Raw genomic sequence first — 25,084 nt, forward strand, 5'->3', positions numbered from 1 at the left:
AATCGTGTTTAATATCGTACAGCTGGCGCCATCTACTACAATCAATACTAGCACACGGCTTACACTCTATATTTCTCTGTTTGAAAATAACTTTATTTCTTCAGATTTTATTTGATAATTTGTTTGTGAAGTAAAAAAGCTTTGATAATTGATACGAATTAAAAAAAAGTACAAAAAGATCCAGGTCTAGCTATTTTGACTGGGCTGTCACAGAGCTCCCACTCCTAGACGCGATCCCACTACTGACCGACACGGGGACTTTTGGCTGCTAGGTTTCCCCCCTGGCCCGATTCGCCCCTCCTTAGCTGACCTGGACACCCTGGACTCCTCCGAGGTGTCCATGTCGATGCCGGTCTTAGTGTGGACATCCAGTCAACGTGGACCGCTTTGTAACAGGACTCCCAATCTCAAACCATCCACTGAACCCGACCTCCAAGAAGCTGGATTACAGGAGTGCGCCACGCTCCCAGTCGACAGAACAGATGCTATATCGGGAACATAAACGTATTAACTGGCACATTTAATCAATTTAAATTCAACGATTCTTACTAACAGTGGTGAATATCATTTAATAGTTTTTTTTTAATAATATAAATCTTTCAATTTTATATTTATACATATCTTTAAATCCATATAGTGCGGGTTTAAAGTAAAGGATACAATATTTTTAAAAAAATTTGTCAAAAGTAAAATTAAAAGACAAGAAAGATAATTATTATTTGTTTTTAATTTGAAATTTAGAAACAAAATCGTTTCGCTGTAGAGTTCAACGAAATTTCTTTCTCGTATAGTTGAAAAATGTGCAAAACAAAATAGTAAAGATATGGATAGAAAACAAGAAAGTTATGGTATGGTATAACTCCATGTAGTTTTGTAGAAATGAAATGTGTGGGTGAGAGAGACAATGAAATTTTCAAACTTATTAGAGAGAATTTGGGAAAATCAAACGAATAATATACCGTGTGTCCTCGAAATGCATGTCAAAAAAATCGGTAGTTGGTGATGATGCATAGAAGTTAATACAAACATTTTTCTTTTAGAAGTCTTTTTGTTTTTCAGCTATAAAGCATTGAAAATTTGCTCGAAATTTCCAGTACGCTACTCAGTTAAAGTAATTAAGAAATAGTATATTACTCGACGAGTTTAAGAACACGACGCGTAGCGGAGTGTTTTTAACTCGCAAGTGCTTTAAAGGCCCTTATAAATGTGTATCATACGCTATTTTTTATTATACCTACAGTACAATCTGAAAATTATAACAAGAAAAGTAAATTAAAATACCTTTTCCGAAGTAATCTGTGTCATTAATCGTTGATATAGAAATGGTCAATTGTTGTTGTTTCGTTGCTATTATGAATTGTGTATAAATGTCTATTTACCATTCTTCAAAATATAGGTGAATTTATTGTTACCTAAGCAACCCCTAGTTTTAGTGTTTAAAGGCCCTTTTTGTAATCTGCCTCCATTTTGATTTTCTAATAGACATATTAACGAACGCGACGTCATCATCTGGGATGTCCTTATAGCCATTATTTCACGGAACATTTTACGAACATTTTTAGGTTGGCAAAGCTTGATACGTCATGCGTGTCAGTTTAAATTACAAAATGTGCAAGGAATTATTTATCAGGATTTATTAGGCAACAAATTCGCGACCGTATTTTTGGCCATTTCACGTATTTCAGCGGGCGTATATGAAAGATTATCTTCCATATTCGTGTTTTGTGACACAATTTGGATAAAACAAAGGGCGACTTTGAAGACTTGATCAAATTTTCACTTTTAAAATTAAGACACTACCAACCGCCACAAAAATCCTTAAATCGAGGAAAGTAAACATTTTTGTTTAAAAACCGCTTAAAAAGGGAAATTACAATAAATAGTATAAAAAACTCGTTTCATAAGACCTTGAAGCACTCATTCTTTAAAATAACTCGAGGCTACGCCACTCGTTTTTTAATCTTGAATTCGTGCTTCAAGACTGGTCTTATGAAACTTGTCTTTTAATATACTATTTTCGCACGCATTTTAGTGTCAAAAATAAGGATTCTGGTCCAGGTGACATACTTCAAAATAATCTTTTAGAAATTTTTCATGTTGTTATGGAAAGAAAAAAGCAACATTATTGATATGAAAACTCTACTCTAAATTGTCATTTTATCCACCGAAAAATTAAAAGAGAGCTCTTATTGGTTCCCAGCCATGCATAAAATTGACAGGCTCTTTTACCCATCGGGATTTAGACCAATCAAAATTTAAAATATTAGGATTTTTATTTTTCCACCACTGTCAGCTTACAGTAACCGCAGTAACATAACCAATTAACCAAATACAAGAACGTAGCCTAGCCATGGTAACAAAACGAACATTAAAATTTAAAAAATTAAACATAGTGGGTCGTATCACGACACCCTTATTAAATTTAAACATGACTCTAATTACCATGATGACGAATTCATCTCTTTCTGGCAGATTGAGCTAAGAATTTGCTGTATTATTTTTTTTGTATATTTAATCGTAGATGAAGTACAGTATTATTCTCGCAAGTAAAGGTTTTTATCCATGAAAATGAATGTTGCTGCACGAGCCGAAGGCGAATGCAGCAGTGACTCCAGAGCGTCTCCAAATATCAACCCTATTCGGCAGATAGTAATTACCTTCCTAATACTCGAGTAATGAACGCTGTTAATTTTGGAAATACCGTCTCGAGAAAGTCAATAAGTAGTAATAAAAGTAGCTTCAAACAACACATTCCGTACTTCAAAAATGTAATTGGAACTACTTCTTTTTTAATTAATTAACCTCTAAACGTAATGTTCACCGATCTGAAAAGAGGAAATTAAAATGAACAAATGTAAAATTAAATACTGTACTCTTGAATATTTTTCGTTTGATAATTTACTCCTGGCGTCTTCTCTTCCGATCTTCTACGTTGGTGACAATTTCAGCACTTCTTATAAAATACGGATTACCACTAACAAAACTTTTCTATGTGTATGATTTGAATCAATAGCAATGGACATCCGCTTGGAAAAAATGATTAATAGTTGACCGGCTGAATCAAAATGGTATATCACATCGGGGAAAAAGTCTAAAGAGTGAATTGTTAGATCAACAAAAAGGTTAATTGATGACTTATGAGGTACAACCATATTTCTGGTAATGACAGTGCGTCAGAAGATTTTAATGATTTAGATTAAATGTGTTATTTAATTTAATACCTATATTTGGTTAGGTAAGAAAAATGTTACAATTCAACTTTTTGGATTTCCTGCTCTAAAATACTATCCCTTACCTAGCATCTTCCAAACATTATCTTTTCTCACTCTTACGCCCTCACACAACTTTCAAAACGAGGATAACCAGTGAACCGAGCATAAGTGTCTTCCCAACAAAAGAAAGTTGCACGTACGGGTGTTAAGCGGTGACGGTGACTACTATTGATTTATGACAACCCGGGTTTACGACTTACCGGCATCCAACTCAGAAATGGACTTTAGTTTACGGCATTCTTTGTAAAAATCACATTCCATACGTATTGGAATGGCCATAACCCATAACCATTTAGAATTTAATGGAATTGGTCATGATACTAACAGGTCCGTACGTGACAACCAATTATGTATATCCTTAAATTGAAAGTTTAAAATTCAAATAATGCCAAGGCTTCTTGACAATCCTCAGCCATATGGAAAAATAATAGTTAGGAAATGATGTCTTATTTCCAGATTTTTTTTATATTGAAGGAAGGCTAGATATTATAATGAGTATTGCTTAACGACATATTTTTTGATAAAGGGCTATTATTGAATTAATAAATAATTTAAAATTGATTTTCAGGAAATTGATTACATGTTATTAAATGTATAACCAAGTTGTAGTTTAAAAAACATTCGCAAAATGCAAACGCTTTTTTTTCTCAACCTAAAACACTCAGTAAATTAATTCTGAAGTGGATTGATCCTTTAGAAAAAATCTATTCTTGTGCCTTTCGTTAACGTTGTCACATGGAAAACAATTATCAGGAAGGGATTTTCTTTGACGTGAACTACCTTCTATTTAGGAATTGTAAGTACTTATGCGATGAGATTTAGGCAAAAGAGTGGTCATACATACATATGTTTGTTATGTTATTTTGTGGAATTTTTTAAGAAAGGAATCTAGTACATTTTTACTACCACATTCAAACTGACACTTATTTGCTGGAAGGTACGAAAAGTGAGTCGTAAATCGGTGTAGTAGAAAAACTTTTAATAACTTCATCATTTTCGTACAATTATATGAAATTTTAAAATTTCAAAATAACAATTTTGATGACAGATCATGAAAGAGGACATCCTTTTCAGTACTTCTCTGTTAAAAAAGACATTCTTTGAAATATGTAGTTAACTGAATTTTAAAAACTTGATATTTTTATCGATTAGAAAATCACGAAAAAGGTACACGCGAGCAATTTTGAATATTTAATTTGATCCCAATTTAACTAAACTACATATCTACAGAATAAGATAATGTTGTTCATTTTGTCTACAGGGTTTAATACTTTTAATATTTTAATAATAATAATTTATAAATTTATAATAATAACATATCAGTTGCGTAAAAATCAATACGGTTTAATTCCCATGTGTATAGTTGCCATACCTGAATGTAAATTTTCATAAGTTACTTGTTGAAACCCTGCTTCTTCCATCATAGTTTTAAGGCTTTCCTACAAATAATTGTTGGCAGTAAACAACGAAAATCTGTAATGTAACGGGTGTTCATTTAATTTCCGGTCAAATTTGCCGTTGAAGAGTCGATTGTGAATACACTACGGATAACGGATCACGGATCAGCTGTTTAAATCTTACGTTTTTACACGAATGGTGCGTTCACAATTGACTCTTCAACGGCAACTTTGACTGGAAATTTAAATGAGCACCCGATACTAAAGTAAAGAAATTTTTTTCTTCAACATCCTTACTCCAAATATAATGTTTGGTTGTCTAATTTCCAGAAGTCGGAATGACATCCGGAAATTAACCAAAAGAATAAGTAATGTACATTTGTTGCCCAAGATTTTCTTTTGAAGAATTAAATTAAATTAAAATTGAAATGTCATAAAGTATGGTTAACTTCTCGTATTATAATATGTATTAAAAAATGAAATCTAAAATGTGACGAAAGAAAATTTCAGAAGGTCTTTTTGCCACTAATTACTTCACCGTTTCTGTTGACATTATTTTAAAATGTAATATTGTTTTAGACCTACCTGGTCAGGAAATCTTTGGATGCTTTCCATCAAATATATCATGAGTGGCGTCTGACGATACAAACGCCCAAACATAGGTACCATATATTTACCGTATTGGTTGAATAACCTTTAAAGCAATAATTTTATTAATGTCAGTCAACAAACACATTACCAACCATTTCACAACTTTATTTTCCACTTGGTTGAGCTCCAAATGCAAAATCTTTCCCCCAGGTTGCAAGACTCGGTAAGCTTCGTTGAAAACCTTGTCAACGTTTTGGCAATATTTCATTCCAAAACACATAGTGTATGCATTAAACGATGCGTTTTCAAATGGCAAATCTTCAGCATCACCTTTGACAAAACTAATTAACTTTGGATCATATTTCACAGCTTTGCGTTTAGCAATTTCCATCATGGATTCATTAATGTCGCATAGGGTGACGTGACAATTTTTTGCTACATTATTGCGACGGATGTAATCGAGAAAGTAAAATGTTCCAGCACCTGTCAGCAAAAGTTAAATTATGTACCAGATGCTATAGCAAAGAACAAGAGATAACTAAATAATGTATAATATTTTACAATTTTCGCAGAAATATTTACCAGTTCCCCCAGCCACGTCGATAAGTTTTGTGTTTTCTACAGGTGCTAAACGATCTATCAGTTTTTTTCTCCAGGATCGATGAATTCCCAACCACATAACATCAATTAGATTGTCATAACTAGAGGCCGCATGATCGAATATTTGGATAACTAAAATCGTATTTTGTGGCTTACAGGTTAATTTATGATTCATAAAACAAACCCTTTTCCTGCTCTTGAATATCTTTCGTTGACTTGGTCTTCGTTTGTGTTCCATTTAAATATCTTGCGTTTGGTAAAAAATTTACATAAAGCAGTCGTTTAAACAACATTGTATGTCGTAATCAAGACACCAACTTGTAGTGACTACTTTGCTTTTACTACAGTGCAAATGTTAATGCGTAGATATCACTTTGAAAATTTTTATAGGTGTAAAGTATAAATGACAAATCAAGGATTTAGTACCTGATATTTAACATACAAATTATTTGCTTTATCGATCCGCTCAATTAATTCAAAGAACACATTCATGAAATTCGCATCAAAAGAAAATTATTATTTTTTGAATTATTCCAATTCTAACATTAACCGCGAAAAATGACCAAGATTTACAACTACAGTGTCATAAATAAATACCTCATTGTTGGTAAACATCTGTTGAGAACTTTTCTAGTAATTCTTTAGTTTCTAAAGGGTACCATAAATAACCCATGTCAACCTCTTTTGTGGAAGTGACCGCACAATTTAATAACAAATCATAGCTAAATTTTGCACTTTAATATCAAATTCCATTTATTTCAAAAACCGATGGTGTTTTCATGATTTCAATGACACCAACACCAACAACAAAGCAAAAAGGGTCATCCAAGTCTGAAAATGCAGCCTGTAATAGGCAATTAAATTTTATTACTGAAACTTACCGTTAAAAACTTACTTGGTCCATTATTCGAGCTTTCTTAAAATAATTGTGTTCGGTAGATATTGATTGGTGTAATCTCTTGAACCAAAAGATTCCTGGTCTTGCAGCGATAGTGAACAGACGTGTTTAGTAAAAACAGCAATTGGTGAGTGAGAGGTGATAAGCAGAAGGCAGCGGGCAAGAAAGAAAGGGTATGCCCAAAACGCCGAAAGTAAGAAAAGAAAGCAACAACAGGGAAAGAGAAGAGGGTAAGACGTCTGAAAAGGCACGAACCCATTCAGAAAGAGTTCCAGAACGGGAAAATCCCCAAGTAGAAGCGAAGAAGGAAATAAAAGTAAGGAAATGGATAAGGAAATAAAAACCATGGTTAGAGAGATAAAAGAGGATACGGCGGAATTAAGAGAGAAGAAAAATGGCATGCACAGGAGGCAATTTAGATGAAATGGATAAAAATGATAGAGGAAAAGATGGAACAATGAGAAAAGAAGGAGAGGAAGAATAATCTTATAATAACCGAAATGGGGGGAATAAGAGGAAATATAGAGAGGAGATGGAAAAATTGTTAGAAAGGGAGATACGGGTGAAAGTGAACGTAAAGAAAGCATTTAAAATGATTAAAGATAAGGTGATGCTGGCAAAAATGGAAAGTTGGGAGCAGAAGAAGAACATAATGCTGAAGGAAAGCTGAAGGAAAGAAAAGGAGAGAGCATGTATATATGTAGATGACGATTTGACAAACGAAGAAAGGAAAACACAAAAGAAGTTAAGAGAGCTGGCTATAGAACAGAGAAATAGAGGAAAAGTAGTACAAATAGGATACAGGAAGATGCAGATAAACGGGGAATGATCTATATAGGATGAGAGAAAGGAGAAACTGAAGAAAAATTTTTAGAAGAAGGAGAGAAGAGAGAAGACGAACCGGCGAGAAAAAGTATAAAGAGAAGTAGCACAAAGGGGAAAGTCGCTACCGAAACAGTACAAAGGGGCCAAAAAAGGAAAAGGAAAAGGGAACAGCTACCAGGGGAATAATAACAGGGGGAAATTGGGGGGAATAAACAAAAGCGACAAGAAAAGAGAGAAGAAAAAGGATGCATGGAAAGAAAAGTTCATATAGGCAATAAATGGTGGAAAATAATGACAATTTACATACAGTAAAGAGAAGAAGACAACAAAAAGACGTGTCGAAGCCGCAACGAAAGAAAACAGGAGAAATTGTATACTCTTCGGAGGAAACTTCAACGGGAGAATAAGAGAAAGAGGAGAAAGAAACTGGGAAGAGGAGAGAGGGATGGGAAAAGAAAATCCAAAGACAAGGTGGAAAATGCAGAGGGGAAGAGACTGATCAAATGGATCGAAGAAAATAAGTGGGAGGTATTGAACGGGATCAAACAAGGGGACGAAGAAGGGGACGAAGAAGGGGAATGGACCTATATGGATAGCAGGGGGGAAACAGTTATACCTTACGACAGAATAGTGAACGAAGAAGCATGGGAAAGAGTAGGAGAATTCAGAATAAGAGAGAGAGTCGAGTCGAACCATCTCGAAATAGCTCTGAGCAACCGAAGGGGAAGGAAGGAACGGAGAGGGAGAGGGATGAGGGATGGGAATGGAACTTGTTTCTTTTTTATTTTTTGGTGTGTTTTGTTTTGTGTATGTAAAGGATGTAATCACGAATCGAAAAAAAATGCAAAATACAAGGAAAAGGGCACATATATTACTATCTACTTATTATTTCATTCCTTAGAGGTAGATTCACGAAACTCATAATTTGCAAATCGTTAATAAAACGACAAATACAATGCTTCAACAATATCAGTTATCGTGCTTTTGAATTTGCAATATCTTATCGAACCTTACCGGGTTTCGTGCATGACCCCCTTATACATTGTTTTTCATTTAGACGATTTGAAATTAGTTTCATTCGTAAATGGGTGCTAATTGATCTCTAACAAAATAATAAACTAAATAGAAGAATAGAAATTTACGATCGTTGATGTTGAATTAACTGCTATTTTCTTTATTCTTTCTTGCTGCTTTTAACATTTCCTGAAAATAAATATTATTAGTACAACTTAAACACCACCAATGACTTTTACCTGGTTTGCAATTTTGAAGATGTATTCGTATCGTCATTTTCCTCAATAGTGTTTCGTCCAGCTGTCCATCCTCCACAGCTTCGTGTAGCGGATATTTTTCGTTTCTGACATCCACTCTAGTCAAATCCACGCCTTTCCGTAACAAAAATCTAACAAATTGCAAACTTCCTCTGTAAACAGCCAAATGCAATGGCGATATATTATCCTGTGTAAAAACATCAACAAATGCTTCATTCTCAATTAAAAATACAGCAGCATCTATACTTCCTTCTTGAGCGGCAAGATGCAACGCCGTTTCTCCACGATCATTTGCTACATTTATACAAAACCCTTCTGACAGGAGCAGATTCATCAGTTTCGAATCTGCCAATTGTGCCGCCTCGTACACTACTTTGCTGTCTTTACGGCTTGCTCCTCTCGCGAGCAGAAGCTTGATAATGTCGATATTTCGCATTTTGAGAGCTAGAAGTAGAGCCGTTTCTTCTTCTGAGTTTGCAGAATCAATATCTAAACCTCGGTCAATAAAGAACTCAACTATTTCACAACTTCCGCTCCGAACTGCCCAATGTAATGTCGTTTCTTTTTTTGCAGACACACTGTCAATGCGTGCACCTTTCTCTAACAGAAAATTAATAACACCCATGTGTCCGCTTCTCCCAGCGAAGTGCAGAGGAGTTTCTTCTTGGTTGTTGGAAGCGTTTACGTCGAGACCCTTGGTCAAGAACAAATTGATGACTTCAGTGTTCCTTCCAACCACGGCATCATGGAGAACGTTGTTTCCATCGAGTGTTGCCAATCTAGGGTCCGCTCCAACATCCAACAGTTTAGCAACAATGTCGTAGCCTCCACTTCGAGCAGCCAAATGTAGAGGTGTGACCCCTTTTTTGTTACTCGCATCGACATCTATCCCTTTTCTGATAAGTAAATCTATCACTTGCAGGTCTATTTCTGCAGCTGCATCTAAGGTTTCGTTTTCAACAAATAAATGCAAGACCGTGTCTCCATCGATGTTCTTGTCGTTCAGACTGAAACCGTTTTTGATGAACAGATCGATCAGTTCGCTCTTATCAATATCGCTAAGGTACAAGTTTTCGTTTTCTTGGTTAACTGTAATAATCTCAGCAATTCCTACCTTGAGAGTGGAATCTTTCTCTTGCAAGGACTTCCTCCAGTTGAAACATTTATTTCTAATGGTGAAATACAATATGTTTACTTCGTCATCTCCGTGTTTGACTGGATTATCAGCAACAGTGAACAGGTGAGCTAACATTTCTTTTTTTTGAAAATAACAACTTCTTATTGTTATTTTAATTAAGAGTGAGAATAAAAATGAGTTTACATAAGGAATTAAAAGACATCCTTCATGTTTTAAAACGGCTGACATTAAATGTGGACAACCATGTTTTATACAGAATTGGACGAATCGTACTGCATTCACGTATGATAAGAAGTATTTAGAAGCTTGTCTACAGGAACCGTATTTCCTTAAAATCAACTCAGCAGAGATAAGACATTTGTTCCTGAAGGCGTAGTCCAGCGAATTCCATTTAAACAACTTGTCTTGTTCAAGATGATCAAATTTGACGACGTGTTCAAGTATGAGTATGTCTTGCAAATTGTTTTCTTTGATACCAGTCGTTCTAGAAATACCAAATCTTTCTCCGCTACATGCAGCAATATGAAGAGGACTGCGGCCTCCCTTGTCGTAAGTATTCTTGTCCTCGATGGATCTCACCACCAGATCTACATCTCGATAAATCACTGCGAGATGTAGAGGATTTTCCTCCGCCAAAATCAGACTAAAAATCATCATCAAATTCTTGTATCTGTCAGAAAACAGCTCTTCTTGTAAAAGTCTGGCGTTGTCGAAGCTGTTTGCAAAAAACTTGGCAGCAAAGTACTCTGCGTATGTGTAGTGTTCAAAAATCGCCTTGTCCTCACCACTAACGGTAATAACAATCCCCAGAGGATCCTTGTTTGTTTTGACTTCGTTCAAAAAACGCCGGCTTCGTCTCATGTCAATATTGAGTTTCCCGAAAATGTTATTGTCGAAGAGAGATTGTAAAGCAAGAGGCTCGTATTTTTCTAAAGTGTCTTCCACTTCTGTCAAGTCTAGATGTGGATTTTTGGATTGTTCTTTGTCGCGATTGTGTTTGAATCTTCCATGGAAAAAAAATTTATACATTTTGGTCAAAATGAAAATGTTCTCAGTCAAGTTGTGGTATAATTCTTTGTCATCGAGGAAAGTTTGTGTTATGACGTAGAGCTGAAGAGGTATACCCAAAACTTGACAATTGTTGATGATGTCAGCGCTGCTAAAAATTTTATCGATCACGTTTTCTATTTCTTCTGTTCGATATTCCTCCTGCAAGCGACTCTTTATATAGATTTGTTGTTGTTCTTTGTCAATTTCCTCCAGGTCTATCAAAAATTCCCCGAAGGACGATTCCAACTTTTCCTTTAAATTTTTTCGAGAAGAAATCCACACGCGAAATCCCTTTGAAGACAATTCTTGAACGTAAGATAAGACATTGTCGACGCAAATGTTTTCAATTTCGTCGAGACCATCAAGGAAAAAAACTACTTTCTTCGTTGACGAAAATACATTTCTGACTTGCTCCGAAAAAACGTTGTCGTTCGCGTTCAACAAATATCTTAAAAATACGTGGACAGTTTTTTTGCTTCTCAAAAATTTGTTGTGCGCTTTGAGGTCCACTCCGACTGTCCAAAATGTTGAATCGCACTCGTTCCTCAATCTTCTCAACATCGTCGACTTACCCATTCCCGGATGGGCGCATAAAATATTGACAGATCTGTCAAAATGGTCAGCGATTTTTTCTTCCGTTACAGATGTTTTCTTCCAAGTCAATTTTTCCAAGACCTTTTTGATCCATCTTACTGTCACAAAACTGTCGTCATCTATCATTTTCAAATACCACACGGATCGGAATCTTTCTATTTTACCAATATCAACCAAGAGTTTCTCTGAAAATTGTTCAGAAGTGGATATTAGTATTGGATCTTCTGGAACTTCTCTCGACATTATATAATCATTACTGTTGACAATGTTTATTTTGTGAAATCGAAATTTAGCTTGCAGTTGTTCAAGTTTTCCATAAAAATTGACGACGAGCAGATTTTCTTTCAAGAATGTGGGATCTAGAAGTGTGTCCAACTTTAAAACATTTGCAGAAATCTTCCTGTGAATGTAATAAAAGGGCATAGATTCCTTTTCTTGACCGATTAAAAAATTGCCCTTTAACATTTGCAACAGTTCTTTTGTTCCAACAAATCCACGAATCTCTACGAAAGAATCGATCAGTTCTTCGAGTGTTATCTCATTTCTACCCTGCAAGGACAGTCGACACGCCCGGACAAAATCTGTGTACAGTGTCTGATTACACAAGTTGTCCAAATTTTCGAAAATTCTAAAACGAGACAGTTTCTTTGTGTGAATTTCGCGGCCCAATAGGACAAATTTTATTTCGTTTTCTAGCTGAAGGAGTTCCATTATTTTGTAAATCAGACTTTGTGAAGTTTCGTTAAAATCGACGATTAACGGTTTTCGACAAAAATAGTGCAACAATTTCAGTTTTATTGCTCTTTCTAGTTGCGTTACAGATTTCTCAATAATCTTGTGCTCTTTTGCTAACAAAATGAACCTTTCATCGCTTAACATGTTGGAATCTTCTTCTTCTTCTTCAACTTCTTCTGAAAACTTTTCAAGGAAGTCCTTGCACGTCTCGTTTATCAAAGTCAAGTCAAACTCTTGAATTGCTTTATCAAACAATGCTAAATTGCGATTTTTACTATCAAAGAGATAACTATCTGTTATCACAAATGGTGACAAAAAAATATCGATAAGATGAACGTTCACCGTTGCTTTATCCATCGTTTTATTTGTGAATCTGCCTTGGTGCCATTTTCTGAACAAATTCAAATACTTCAAAACTATGTTCTCGTTGTGCAAAATATCGATCAAGTCTTGTTCGAGGTCTTGAAAATTTTTTTGACAAACAAACACTCTAAACCGAGACAAAAACTCTTGGTAATCTAATTTTGTCACTTTTTCTTCCTCAGGCGTATTTTCGTTCACTTCAAATTTGTAGACATTTCTTCCGTCAAAACTTGTGTTTAAAAGCAGATTTACGTCAGATTGGTGGTCCTCGATCATTTTAAAATTGGTCACTTCTTCTTTTCGATGGGGATCAAAGTCGGCGTTCGTGTACAGAATAAATTGGGACTGTTTGTTCTGGTCAGTCAGATTTTTAAAAGCTTGGCAATATTTTTTCAAACTGAAGTTGCCTGTTTGCGCTTCGAAACTTCCCGGTGACAATTTCTTGTGTTTGTTTTCTTTCTGTTTCAGCTGAATGGCAAGTCGCAGTTGGTTGTTGTTTTGTGTCGAAATGTCCACCACCACGTCGTCCATATTTCCGAAATGTTTTACGTTACTCTGAATCGAGAATTGTTGAACATCTTTGTTGTTTAATTTTAATGCGAAATACGCAGGGACGAGGATTTCGTATTCGATACCAAGGCCGGGGGTGTTCTATAAGAGATAGTTTGAGATAACAAAAACACGTTTTTAGGGAACTTAACGAACAAAACGAATTGTTTATCGCAGATAAGTGAGTTATTGCATTGCGATAAAGTCGTATTGATTAATCAACTGTCAAGTACTCTAAATGCAAAGCTAGACATTTACGTTTTCTTTGTTGTATTTTTTTCAAATCATTTTACCAAATCATGAAAAATGATCAATACATACTCAATAATGAATGTTAATTGAGAATTTAGTTTCTGCTATAGTTTATATCCGAAATATATGCAGTGACGTCACGCCTGAATCAAGAAGACGACATACCGTTCGTCCGTATTTGACAGCAAGGCATAATTTCTGCCAATTTAAATTTCAATTAAAGTATTTTCTAGTGTTGGGCATAATCGATAAATGTATTTCCATAATCGAATGAATCGAAATAATCGCTTTGAATAATCATTCAATTTTCCAATAATTATGGATGATGCGCATGCGCAGTTTTGAATTTATCTTACGTCGTCCCGACTTCGACAAACGTCAATAGAGTGAGATGCATAGAGCGAACGTAGCAAAGGCAACGAAGTTGTTTGACATGTGTTGAAAAGAGATAGCTACATACACGTACACGTAGTTCGTATTATAAACTGATACAACTGCATAAATATTTTGAGAATAAACTATACGAATGGAACAGTATAGAAAGGAAAACATTGGATAGAACAAACAAATAATAAAATAAATAATAATAATAAAGAATTATTACCGTACTCCCCATGTTAGGATGCACTTTAGACTGTCACATCAAAAACATGTTTTTTGTTAAAATACATTTATTGAACACTTACTTTATCTGACATAGGATTATTAGCTTATCATATAACGTGATATACGTTATCACGAATGATAACACTAGTTTACACAGTATATGTTGCCTCAGATTTTTTTGCCGTTTCCAAGTAAATTTTGTGTGCTGTTGCCGAAAATGCCTCTAGTTTTTTTTTATCAGCTCCAGTTTTTGAGTTACAAATAACCCATACGTTTGTTAGTGCAAGCAGATTTTTCTCTTTCAATCGTGAAGCTAACGATTCAGAGACTTGTTTTGAGAGGTTCAAATCTTATGCGAGATCGTTGTTGCATTTCTGTTATAGTTTATTCTCAAAATACAGGGTGATTTACGAGGAATAATGAGCCCGACGGAATAGAAAATGCAACCCACAATACATTGCAACAAAAAGCCGGACATTGAAGCGGTAAATGTCCGGGTTTTTCTCCTGATGAATTGCGGGTTGCATTTTCTATTCCGTCGGGCTCATTATTCCTCGTAAATCACCCTGTATATGCAGTTGTATCAGTTTATAACACGAACTACGTGTATGTAGCTGTCTCTTTTCAACACATGTCAAACAAGTTCGTTGCTTTTGCTACGTTCGCAATTACGATGGTCGCTCTATGCATCTCACTCTAAACCGTCGATCTGAGTAACATAGAACTATTGACGTTTGTCGGAGTCGGGACGACGTAAGATAAATGCAAAACTGCGCATGCGCATCATCCATAATTATTGGAAAATTGAATGATATTTGGATTATTCAAAGCGATTATTTCGATTCATTCGATTATTGAAATACATTTATCGATTATGCCCAACACTAGAAAACACATAAAAAAATTATCAGGCTAGAGATAACAAGAGATCTCTTGCCCGACACCACCACCATCTTTCCTGCGCTACCTTTTGAACGCACCATTAAAGTCTCCAGCCCGGCACCTCCGCCATTTTTCATATGAGCCAAAAAAGTGTAGGTGTGTTCCTGGAAGAAAAGAAAAGAAAGAAAAGAACAGGTGAAGGCATAAAAGGAAGATAAGAAGAGGAGGAAGAAGAGGTATTTAAAGTAACCAAGAAAACAGCAAGATGACCTCAAGTGATAAATAGAAGATGATGCGAAAACAGAAGAAAGAAGTTAAGAGAAAAATCGAACGATTAAGGCAAGAATTTGAGAATAAAGAAAAGAAATGGGAGGAAGAGAAAAACAACATGTCTGAGAGAGTAGCACGACTGGAATACAGTGGTAACAGGAAATTGAAAATTTTATAAAAGAACACATAGATGTAGCTAAAGTCAAAGATTGTTACACCATAAGCAAGAATCAATTACTAATGGAAATAGAGGAGTGGAGTGGGAAAGAAAAAGTGATGAAACAAAAGGAAAAACTGAGAGAAATGAAGGAAGCAGCGAGTCAAATGTGACTAAGGTATTGGAAAAGTTTTGAAAAAAACAATTAAGTCGATAGCCCGTATACTTTTTGAGAAAATATTTTTTTTATGCGCCGAGTGAACGGGCGGCGGCGGCTACTGGAAGGCAGAAATAACCCGGCACGCGTATTTAGTCGTCTATATCGATATAGAGAGTGTAGCCGTCTAAAAACAATAATTGTAAAATTCTGAGTAGGTACATTTTTTATATTTTTGCTAAAATGTACCTATTTTAAATGCTTTCTGCATCATCCTCATTCTCATATACCTAAACAAGAAACATTGTTGTGACATTTTTTGCAAGAACAATCACTGCAGTATTTTAAGCCTTCCTTCATGCAGATAACCGATTGGCGATCTGCGAGTAATAGAATGTAAATACGAGGGACGGATTGGCCGACAGCGATGGGTTTTAGCATTTCTATCACCGGATATTGAATTGATATCATTCTTTCGTTGAATATCCAATAAGAATGCATTCATTCTTTAATAGTCGTGGAGAATAGTATGCACATTCTTCAACGAGCGTATAATGGTGGCTATTATTCAAAAGAACGAAAATTCCAACACGAGTCAATATTACTTTATAATACAGTGTGATTGGAAAAGGATGAGGACAAGTTGAATTTGGCGCCACAAATTATAGTGCGTTTCATGTTTTGTGTGTGGCAGTTTTGCTTCAGAAGAGCATCGCTGTCAAGATTTATCGATAGGTTTCCGTCAAACCAGGATCAAACCCATTGTTTTGATTTCGTTTGTCAATTGTCACCAATTTGCAATTCCCCAGTAAATACACCCATGATCATATCAAGCTTTATTTTTGCTCTCAATACTTGTTACCAACATGACAAATTATAAACTAGGCGCCAAATTCAAATTGTCCTCATTCTTTTTCAATCACACTGTATATACAATATTCACTTTTACGTAGTGCTTAATCGCTATAGGAATCATATGCATCATTGTCATCATCACTATCAACATTTACATCGAAATGAGAGCATGCTGCTGCAATTGAAAGTGGGTCTAGCACTCTAGCAGCTCTGTTGTATGTAGGGACGATTATTGTACGTTTTTCGCAGGAAGTAGAAATGATTGGATCCCATGATATTAATAATCTACGGAAAACTTCTTCAATGTTTTTTTGCGATCACATTTTCTTGTAAAATCTTCGCGGAATCTTTTAATATTCATTTCACAACTCTTGAGCTTCTTCGGACATTTGTCCAGTAGGATGCATCAAGGATTGTACAATTTGATCGATAATTTAATTTATGTATAAAAATTCCCATAAGCATTTGTCACGAATTGTCACGTAATACTTTCGAAAAAAAAGTTATTACAAAAAATGTTATTTTCAGAATTGAAAAAAGGTGGATAAAGGTTTTAGATACTTCTGGAATACTTTCTTCAAAATTACAAAATTCACTCACTTGGCAAGACCACTTTTCAGAAAATTATTCTACAAGTTCTCAAAAAACTAGATTTTATAGGTGTCCCGTGCCATTCCCATCAGTTTTTCGTTCCAAATTCACAGTGTCACAAAATAACAGTTTTTTTAGACAATTCGAAGATTTTAATGACTATGTAAATTACAGAAGTTGTGATTCCTGATCCTGAAGTTATCCCAGAACGTGCACATTCATCAAAATCCTCAGGCAAAGTGTTATAGGTTTTTCAAAGTACCAAAATTTGTGAACTCAATCTCAGAGAAAAGATAATCTATTACATGGATCGTTATAAGCGAAAAACAATTTCAAAATTCAAACCTTTATAAGAAAACTCTAAAAATAATGAAATAAAATGTTTGGGTAATTGTTTGTCTTTGTTTTTTTTTAATAAATAAAACCATAATATAAAAATAGGTAAATAAAAACAAAAAAATATGTCGGTATGCAACTAATTATATATACATTCGATTGCAATAATTGAGGAATATGCAACTTACTATACATCTAGTTCGGCCCTACGTTAGCGCGTCGCTAGTATCGCGCGTCTCTGAAGTTTGAATAGATCTAGACAGTCTTACTATGTTTAATTGTCTGTGCGGGAAGCTATGAAAATGTGATTGAAGCATGAGCGTGGTTCTTGTTAAGATTTAAGGAAAGGGTAATCTATTTACTGTAACAAAAAAAATTAAGAAGTTTGCTTGTATGTAAGTACATGAAAAATTTTAATACGAGGAAATTTCAATAAAGACTGGGATTAAGCTCACAAAAACATTACTTGTTAATCATTTAAAGTTAAAATAATGTTTTTGTCACGTTCCATATAAAAACGCCACTGGTAAAGCAGATGTTTTGCGGAAATGTCAAAGAAACGTTAATTTTAAAGCAACGGCGCTGTTGTTAACTTTGGAAAAAAGTTAAACATTTATTGATCCTGAATTATCGACAGAAAAATGAAACGGAATAAGTTTTTCCTTTGTCCAAATATGTCGTAAAATGTTTGCTCATTGCTTTGTCTTTGGTCATCTTTTTATTCTTCTATTAGAAATATTAGGATAGAGGTTGTTTGGATACGTTGTAATTGCTTGTATGCATTGACATGGTTTTTTTTTAAATTGAATATAGGGTTAATAGTGTTGATGTTCAGCGAAATAAAATCCTCACTGTATATATAATTTAGAAATATTACTTGAAGGCAACGAGCCAATAGATAAATTATTCGAACCTAATTATCTTAAGTTAAAAATGTTGTTACACAGTCTAGGACTGGTTTACAAATCTATCATCTATCATCACACCGTGACCAACTCAATAGACCGGGACCAATGGCTTAACGTGACTTCCGAATCACGAGATAGAATATAGCCTTTTTTTTTCCCCTGGGTCGGAATCGAACCCGCGACCCTCGCGTCCCTGAGCCGAAACGGACCCCCTTAGGCTATATTCTTATTATTGATTCTTTATCATAAGTAAGAAACTATTTGAATACCACTAATAAAATATCAATTGAACAAAAAAACACAATTTTTTGATTCTTGTGATAATGCCTTATGTCCATCTGCCGATTGCAAATCGCCAATGCCATTAAACATTAATACATTCTTTTGGGTTCTCGAAGCGCTAGGAGGCCTCAATTATGATTTCGTTTCTTGCCTCAGTTGATCAATTTTGATTTTTGGGTTCTTTGGGAAAGTTTAATAAAATCATTCTATTACTAACTACTTCGTGCGCATTATGACAACCAATTTATTTTGTTTATTTTTTTAACTATGTATGAAAAGAAATATGTAGTTATGTACAAAATCAGTGAAAACAATTATACAGGGTGTATCTGAAATACGTGTGTTAATTTTAACCAGTGGAAGAACTCGCCAATTCATGAAAATTTTCTCTGTAACATTTTTACGAAAAAAATTTGGAATAAATTAGCCATCAAACTGTATATCCGCCTTTGGGTAAGGGCGAAAGAGTATATTACACTATAAGTGATGAAAGTGCCTGATTTTTCAACGAGCAATACATGATATACTCTCGAGCGCCAGCGAGTGAGGATAGTATTGCGAGTTGAAAAATCGCACTTTGATCACGAATTGTGTATACTATTTTTTCCAACATCGCTTATGAAAATGAGTCTCAATTTTACATTTCTTAATAATTATTTTACTCCCCTATTTTTTGAATTTTCCAGATCTGGAGTTTCAATTAATGCAAATAACAGTGTTTTAAATTTTTATATTAATAACTAGATAGTAGATTGTTAATGTAGTAGATTGTTAAATAAACTTTCCTCGCTAGTGAGTTTACTTTCTCCATTTTCCTCACTAGTGATGCAAACGCCTGTTCCTCACTAAATTGAGTGATGAAAGTATCATTTTCATAATCGATGTTGGAAAAATTTTCTCCTGTCACAAAACGACTCGTTTGGTAAAAATTGAGAGGCAAAAATATTGGAATACTTTTACGAATTTTGCAAAATGTTATAGAGAAAAGTTTAATAAATTGACGAAATCTTTCACTGGTTAAAATTAACACACGTATTTCAGATACACTCTGTATACAGCGTAAAAATTATGCAGTGATAGAACTCCACAATAGGAAACGATTGAGGTTTCATGAAAAAAATGGGTCAAAAAATAGTAGACTTATAATAAATTGAATAATGTGGATTTCACATTTAATTGCCAAACAAAACCGCAAAAGGATTTCAGGGTCACTTTGACAAATTCATCTTCAAATTTTTATTTTTTTTAATCGGATTATGGAAATTCGCTACTATAGTTTTCAAACTAATTCTTAGGCACAGACCTACGAAACTTCAACAAATAGTGAAAGAATTCTCTACTGTTCAAAAGATTCAATAAGTAGAGTGTTCTTAGTGCTTAGTTATTCGAGTTATATGGACACATAAATTATTTTCCAATTGCCCAAATTTACAAACTATTCTTAGGTATCTCTTATGTATTTCTTATGTCTTATGTCCATTGTGAATAAGCACTTAGTCTAATTCTTTATTACATTACCGAGAATCATTATTAGGTGTATTGATCGATGAAATTAGGAAACAATTACAAATAATACTTCGGAGGCAGAATCAATTTCGACAGTTATAGTCGTGGTCTTTTTGTTGGAAACTCATTCTTTGAAATAAAATGATGAATCCAAGACAGATGAACTGTAAGTTTATCAAAAATGAATAAACAAATTCCAGTGGAATATTTTCAGACGACTGTCTAAAACTAGTCCGTGTGATAGGCAGCGACATTTATCAGTTCAAATTTGTTAAACAGTTGCTGAAGTTAACGCTCATCGCCTACTTAACACTGTTACTCCTTCAGCTTTATTACTTCTTTCAAACACCTAACGTAGAAGACCTAATTAAATACGGACCACTCTTCTTGCAAATGTGTTGCGTAATTTGCACCGACCCGTGTCTCACTTGTATGCAAGAAATGATTTCAGTTTCCTTTGCGTTCGTCTTTCTCTTGGTTAAAAATCATCTGGTCGATGATATTATGAGCGCCATGGAGCTCTGGGACATCAGTTCGGCCGGAAACGACGTCAAACTGAGAATTCTGAGAGAGTCCAGGCAGATAAACGCGTTCGTCGTGGTCAACACAACTCTGATCGTGCTGTGGGGCACCGGTCACATTGTGTCATATCATGATGACCCCGAAGTGATTTTCATTCAAGTTATATTCGACAAGTTGTGTCCGCGGGCGGCCAATATTTGTGTTTTCATTATCAAAACGACGATGTATTTAGGGGGGCTTGCGATGTTAGCACAAACATACCAAGTAATTTATACCACTCAACAAGCGAAATTTCAAATGTATCTACTCTCGTGTCAAAAATGGATTACTCCCTAGAATTCGAACTTTTAGGGAAATGACGTTTTTCATGTTGTGTGTAACTACCGGGTGATCAAAAAGGACTGTTTAAGTTGGCAGTACAATTGAGAAAATTTTTTAATTCGGTTATTTATAACACTGCAACTGAATACATTTTGTTGGTTTATTTGACAAATATCTGATATAGGTATAGCATTAACAACGACAAGCCACCAAGAACCGGAAGTTACTCCTGTTATACGATTTAAAATACGATCCAGTGTTACCAACTTAAACAGTCCTTCTTGATCACCCCGTAGAATTTTCAAAAGTTATTTTGAATGCCTAAGGTTGGTTACTTTGAATTGAGAGATTAAATCCAAATAAATATGCCGGCAGTAACCAAAATTGATTGTGAAACGAAAAATCATCTATCACATAGCGAGAAATTAGTCATTTGCAACTGTTACAATTAATTTGCTGTCTTACATTTTTGGGATATCTTTTGTTTGTCACCAGAAACCACATAGCCTCCAACCTAACCAAATGTATGGCAACCTAGTAACGAATATCCCTAAATCCTAGGGAGTAATCAATTTTTGACACGAGAGTATGTAACGCATTCATCGAAGGGCTTAGTACTAATTTTAAAGAACTTGAGGATCCATCCGTAATAACATTTATCAAAAGGAGGTCGAGTCGAAACTGAAAATGATAATAGACAGACACTGCGTATTTCTTCGGTAAGTTTTTTTATTTTTAGTTTTTCAGAGACTTGATACAGACCACCCTACAGGAATACCTTCAAAGGATTTCTACAATAAATTTTTCTTCTTTCATCAGTTTATCCAAAACAAACGATCAAAGTTTTATTTTTATTGAAATGTTCCATTTGATAGTTCCATTCTAACACGACGTTATCTCTGCTAACACACATATGCCCGATTTCTGGAACAGCCCAGTAACTAACTGACCGGTTAAATCAAGCGTTGCTATAGAAACTCTAGAAAGTAACCAATCACATTACAGGATTTTTGTATTTATCGGAGAGTTAACTAACTGGGCCGATAAAATTGTTTCCAGAAACCGCGCCTTAGAGAATCCGTTATGTATAGAGTGAAACAATTATCAACTACGTGAATAGTGTTTATAAATTTAAGTTGTTTACAGAGCCACAAGTAACGGTTTGATGTTGATGAGTAATCTGATAGTACCATTTACTATTTGTGGTATCCTCGTTAGTATAAGCATCGTGCTTTCATTCTTGCAAGTAAGTTGTTTTTCTTCTGTCAGCTTATTTATTTGATCTATAAATTTGGCAATTGGCAATCAGTAGTATGTAACAAATTTGGTTTTTCCCAAAATAATTCTTTACCAATTATATAGATTAATATCTATTCACTTTGATTGTGACCACAACGAAAAACATAGTAGGCGCTGTTTAGCTGTGTCCTGCATACGTTTTACACTAAATATTTGTGTGGTGTGAACATGATGTGAAAATGTCAGAATTATCAAAACTTGACCATGGCAGTAAACCAATGATTTTAATGTATTTATCAATATTAATAACGGAAATCAATATTTGAAGTAGAAGAAACTAAAAACGTCTGTATAATTCTGTGATCACGTCTGTTGAAATGTGGGGTTATATCCAGGTACAGATTATTTAACGTAAAAACTTCGGAATCACCTCATGCAATTCTCGATATTAATGAAGAACGAAGGAAATGGTCATTTGGCAGTAAGACAAACGCGAAAAATGCCTGGGGATTACCTGCTAAAAGTAATCAGAACTTTCAATTAGCATTGATTAATACAAATATTTTCAGATAAAAACTAATCAGACAGAAAGTACAAAAAAATAATTTACAGGGGATGAAAAGGCAGAAGGTATCAAACTACAACACTTACTAGCCAAAATGTACTACAAAAAAGCACAAATAGAGTTAACTTTATTGGTGATGTTAGTCTTTGTGAGTTGTTTTCCCGTTGGCTTCAATAAATGTCTCGAAACAAGTCAATATTAACCGTTTGGTCCCAACTTTGAGAAGACGACGTGGCATTTTCTTTTTGAATTCTAAAATTTTGTACCAAAACTCAATTTTATAGATATGCGCACAGTGTACGTCGAAAAACGTTTGCGCAAGTCGTCCTCCGTTCTGTCTTCTGTGAGCGTGACGTTTCTGTCAAAATGGCGCCTCTGAGAGTTGCCAACTGCTGCTGGATTTAGTGTTATCTAAAATTCCCTATCAATAACATAGCAACTGAAAAGTTACTAGGGAGTGGTCACAATCAAAATGAATAGATTATAGATTATATTATATTATAAATATTATATTATAAATGATTGTAGTCGAAGTAGGCGTAAAAAATTTATGGTTGCCGCTCCGTATAAAAAACATCAAGTTAGTACACACAGGAGTTAAATTGGGTGCAAAACAACTCAATATTTTTAGAGTTGGTTGCAAAACAACTCAAGATTTTTGGATTCAAAATCGTTAATTTAAAAAAATATATATAAAATTCTTTTCACTGCACTTTTCACTTAAAAAAGTGAGTGAGAGGTGATAAGCAGAAGACAGCGGGCAAGAAAGAGAGGGCATGCCGAAATCGCCGAAAGCAAGGAAAGAAAGCAGCAAGAGAGAAAGAGAAGAGGGTAGGATGTCGGAAGAAGGCCTGAACCCATTCAGAAAGAGTTCCAGAACCGAAAGATCCCTAAGTAGAGGCGAAGAAAGAAATCAAAGCAAAGAAATAGAGAAGAAAATAGAAACAGTGCTCAGAGAGATAAAAGAGGATATGGCGGGAATAGTAGAGGAGAGCAGAGCACGAAGAAAGGAATTAGCGGCAGCGAGAGAAAAAGAGGGAGAGCAAGAAAGAGAAGACATGCTGAAATCGTCAGAAGTAAGGAAAGAAAGCAGCAAGAGAGAAAGAGAAGAGGGTAGAACGTCGAAAGAAGGCAAGAACCCACTCAGAAATAGTTCCAGAACGAGAAGATCACCAAATAGAAGCGAAGAAGAAAATCAAACCAAGGAAATGGATAAAGAAATGAAAACTACCATGATAAGAGAGATGAGAGAGGAGATCAAAACACTAAGAAAGGAATTAGCGGCAGTGAGAGAGGAGAATGGGGAGCTAAGGAAAGAATTAGCGACAGTGAGAGAGGAGAGGAGAGGAAGAGACGAGAAAGAGCAGTTGGAGAAGGCAGATTGGATGAAAAGGATGGAAATGATAGAGGAAAAGATGGAACAAAGAGAAAAGAAGGAGAGGAAGAATAATGTTATAATAACTGGAATAGGAGCAATAAGTGGAAATATAGAGAGGGGGGTGGAAGAATGGTTAGAAAGGGAGATAGGAGTGAAAGTGAATGTAAAGGAAGCATTTAAAATAAATAAAGATAAGATGATGCTGGCAAAAATAGAAAGTTGGGAGCAGAAGAAGAACATAATGCTAAGTAAGAGTAAGTTAAAGGAAAAAAAAAGGTGAGAGGATGTATATAGATGACGATTTGACAAAAGAAGAAAGGGAAACACAAAAGAAGTTAAGAGAGTTGGCCAGAGAGGAGAGAGATAGAGGAAAAAGGGTGAAAATAGGATACAGGAAAATACAGATAAACGGGGACTGGTTTAGATGGGATAAGAGACAGGAGAAACTGAAGAAAATTTGCTAAAAGAAGGAGAGAATAAGAAGACGACTCGGCGAGAAAATGTACAAGGAGAAGGTGAATAAAAAGGTAGGGGGACAAAGACACAGAAAAGTAAGAGAGAAGAGAGAGAATAAGAGAATCGAAGTACAATAGGGAGGAGAAAGAGTATTATTATTTTTATTATTATTATTATGATCAGCGATCGGGCAGAGGCAGAAGCCTGTTATGCCCGCGCTATTGGTATAGGTAGCGCTTTGCGTTATGGTCCATCTGGTGGTCTAGACTTTAAGAGACTGTCATATTTTGCTTTAAAGGAATCAGCGGTTTTACAGTTGACAATCTCTGGTGGAAGAGAATTCCATTGGTCAAAAATTCTATTTGTAAGAAAGTACTGTCTTGCAGTTGTCACGAACCTGTCCTTTAATAGTTTCAAAGAGTGTCCACGTGTGCGACCCCCTTCGTGCAGAGTAAACAAATGCCTAATAGGGGATTGTTCAGAGGACAAGGCGCGAAAAACTACCAGGAGGTCACCTC

The 25,084-nt window shown here is 35.1% G+C and overlaps 2 protein-coding genes across 5 annotated transcripts; both read right to left on the bottom strand.

The window, feature by feature from the left end:
• Nucleotides 1-4,244: 4,244 nt before the first annotated feature.
• On the bottom strand, nt 4,245-8,390 carry LOC138128186 (2-methoxy-6-polyprenyl-1,4-benzoquinol methylase, mitochondrial-like). Of its 4 annotated transcripts, XM_069044373.1 has the most exons (7): nt 6,742-8,293; nt 6,458-6,691; nt 6,045-6,106; nt 5,843-5,992; nt 5,413-5,743; nt 5,255-5,363; nt 4,245-4,711 (listed from the first exon to the last, which is right to left on the bottom strand). In XM_069044373.1, the coding sequence occupies exons 2-7, from the start codon at nt 6,460-6,462 to the stop codon at nt 4,607-4,609; spliced, it is 762 nt and encodes a 253-aa protein (XP_068900474.1). In that variant the 5' UTR covers nt 6,463-6,691; nt 6,742-8,293; the 3' UTR covers nt 4,245-4,606. The 4 variants fall into 4 exon arrangements, with proteins under 4 accessions (XP_068900474.1, XP_068900475.1, XP_068900471.1 ...); XM_069044374.1 differs by lacking the exon at nt 6,045-6,106 and having other exon boundaries at nt 4,310-4,711; XM_069044370.1 differs by having other exon boundaries at nt 4,313-4,711; nt 6,045-6,691.
• Nucleotides 8,391-8,432: 42 nt separating this feature from the next.
• LOC138128185 (uncharacterized) lies at nt 8,433-14,257 on the bottom strand. Its single transcript, XM_069044369.1, has 3 exons — nt 14,140-14,257; nt 8,837-13,385; nt 8,433-8,786 (listed from the first exon to the last, which is right to left on the bottom strand). The coding sequence occupies exons 1-3, from the start codon at nt 14,149-14,151 to the stop codon at nt 8,758-8,760; spliced, it is 4,590 nt and encodes a 1,529-aa protein (XP_068900470.1). The 5' UTR covers nt 14,152-14,257; the 3' UTR covers nt 8,433-8,757.
• Nucleotides 14,258-25,084: the final 10,827 nt, after the last annotated feature.

Source organism: Tenebrio molitor, chromosome 4, assembly GCF_963966145.1.
Source record: "Tenebrio molitor chromosome 4, icTenMoli1.1, whole genome shotgun sequence".
Classification (NCBI taxonomy): Eukaryota; Metazoa; Arthropoda; class Insecta; order Coleoptera; family Tenebrionidae; genus Tenebrio; species Tenebrio molitor.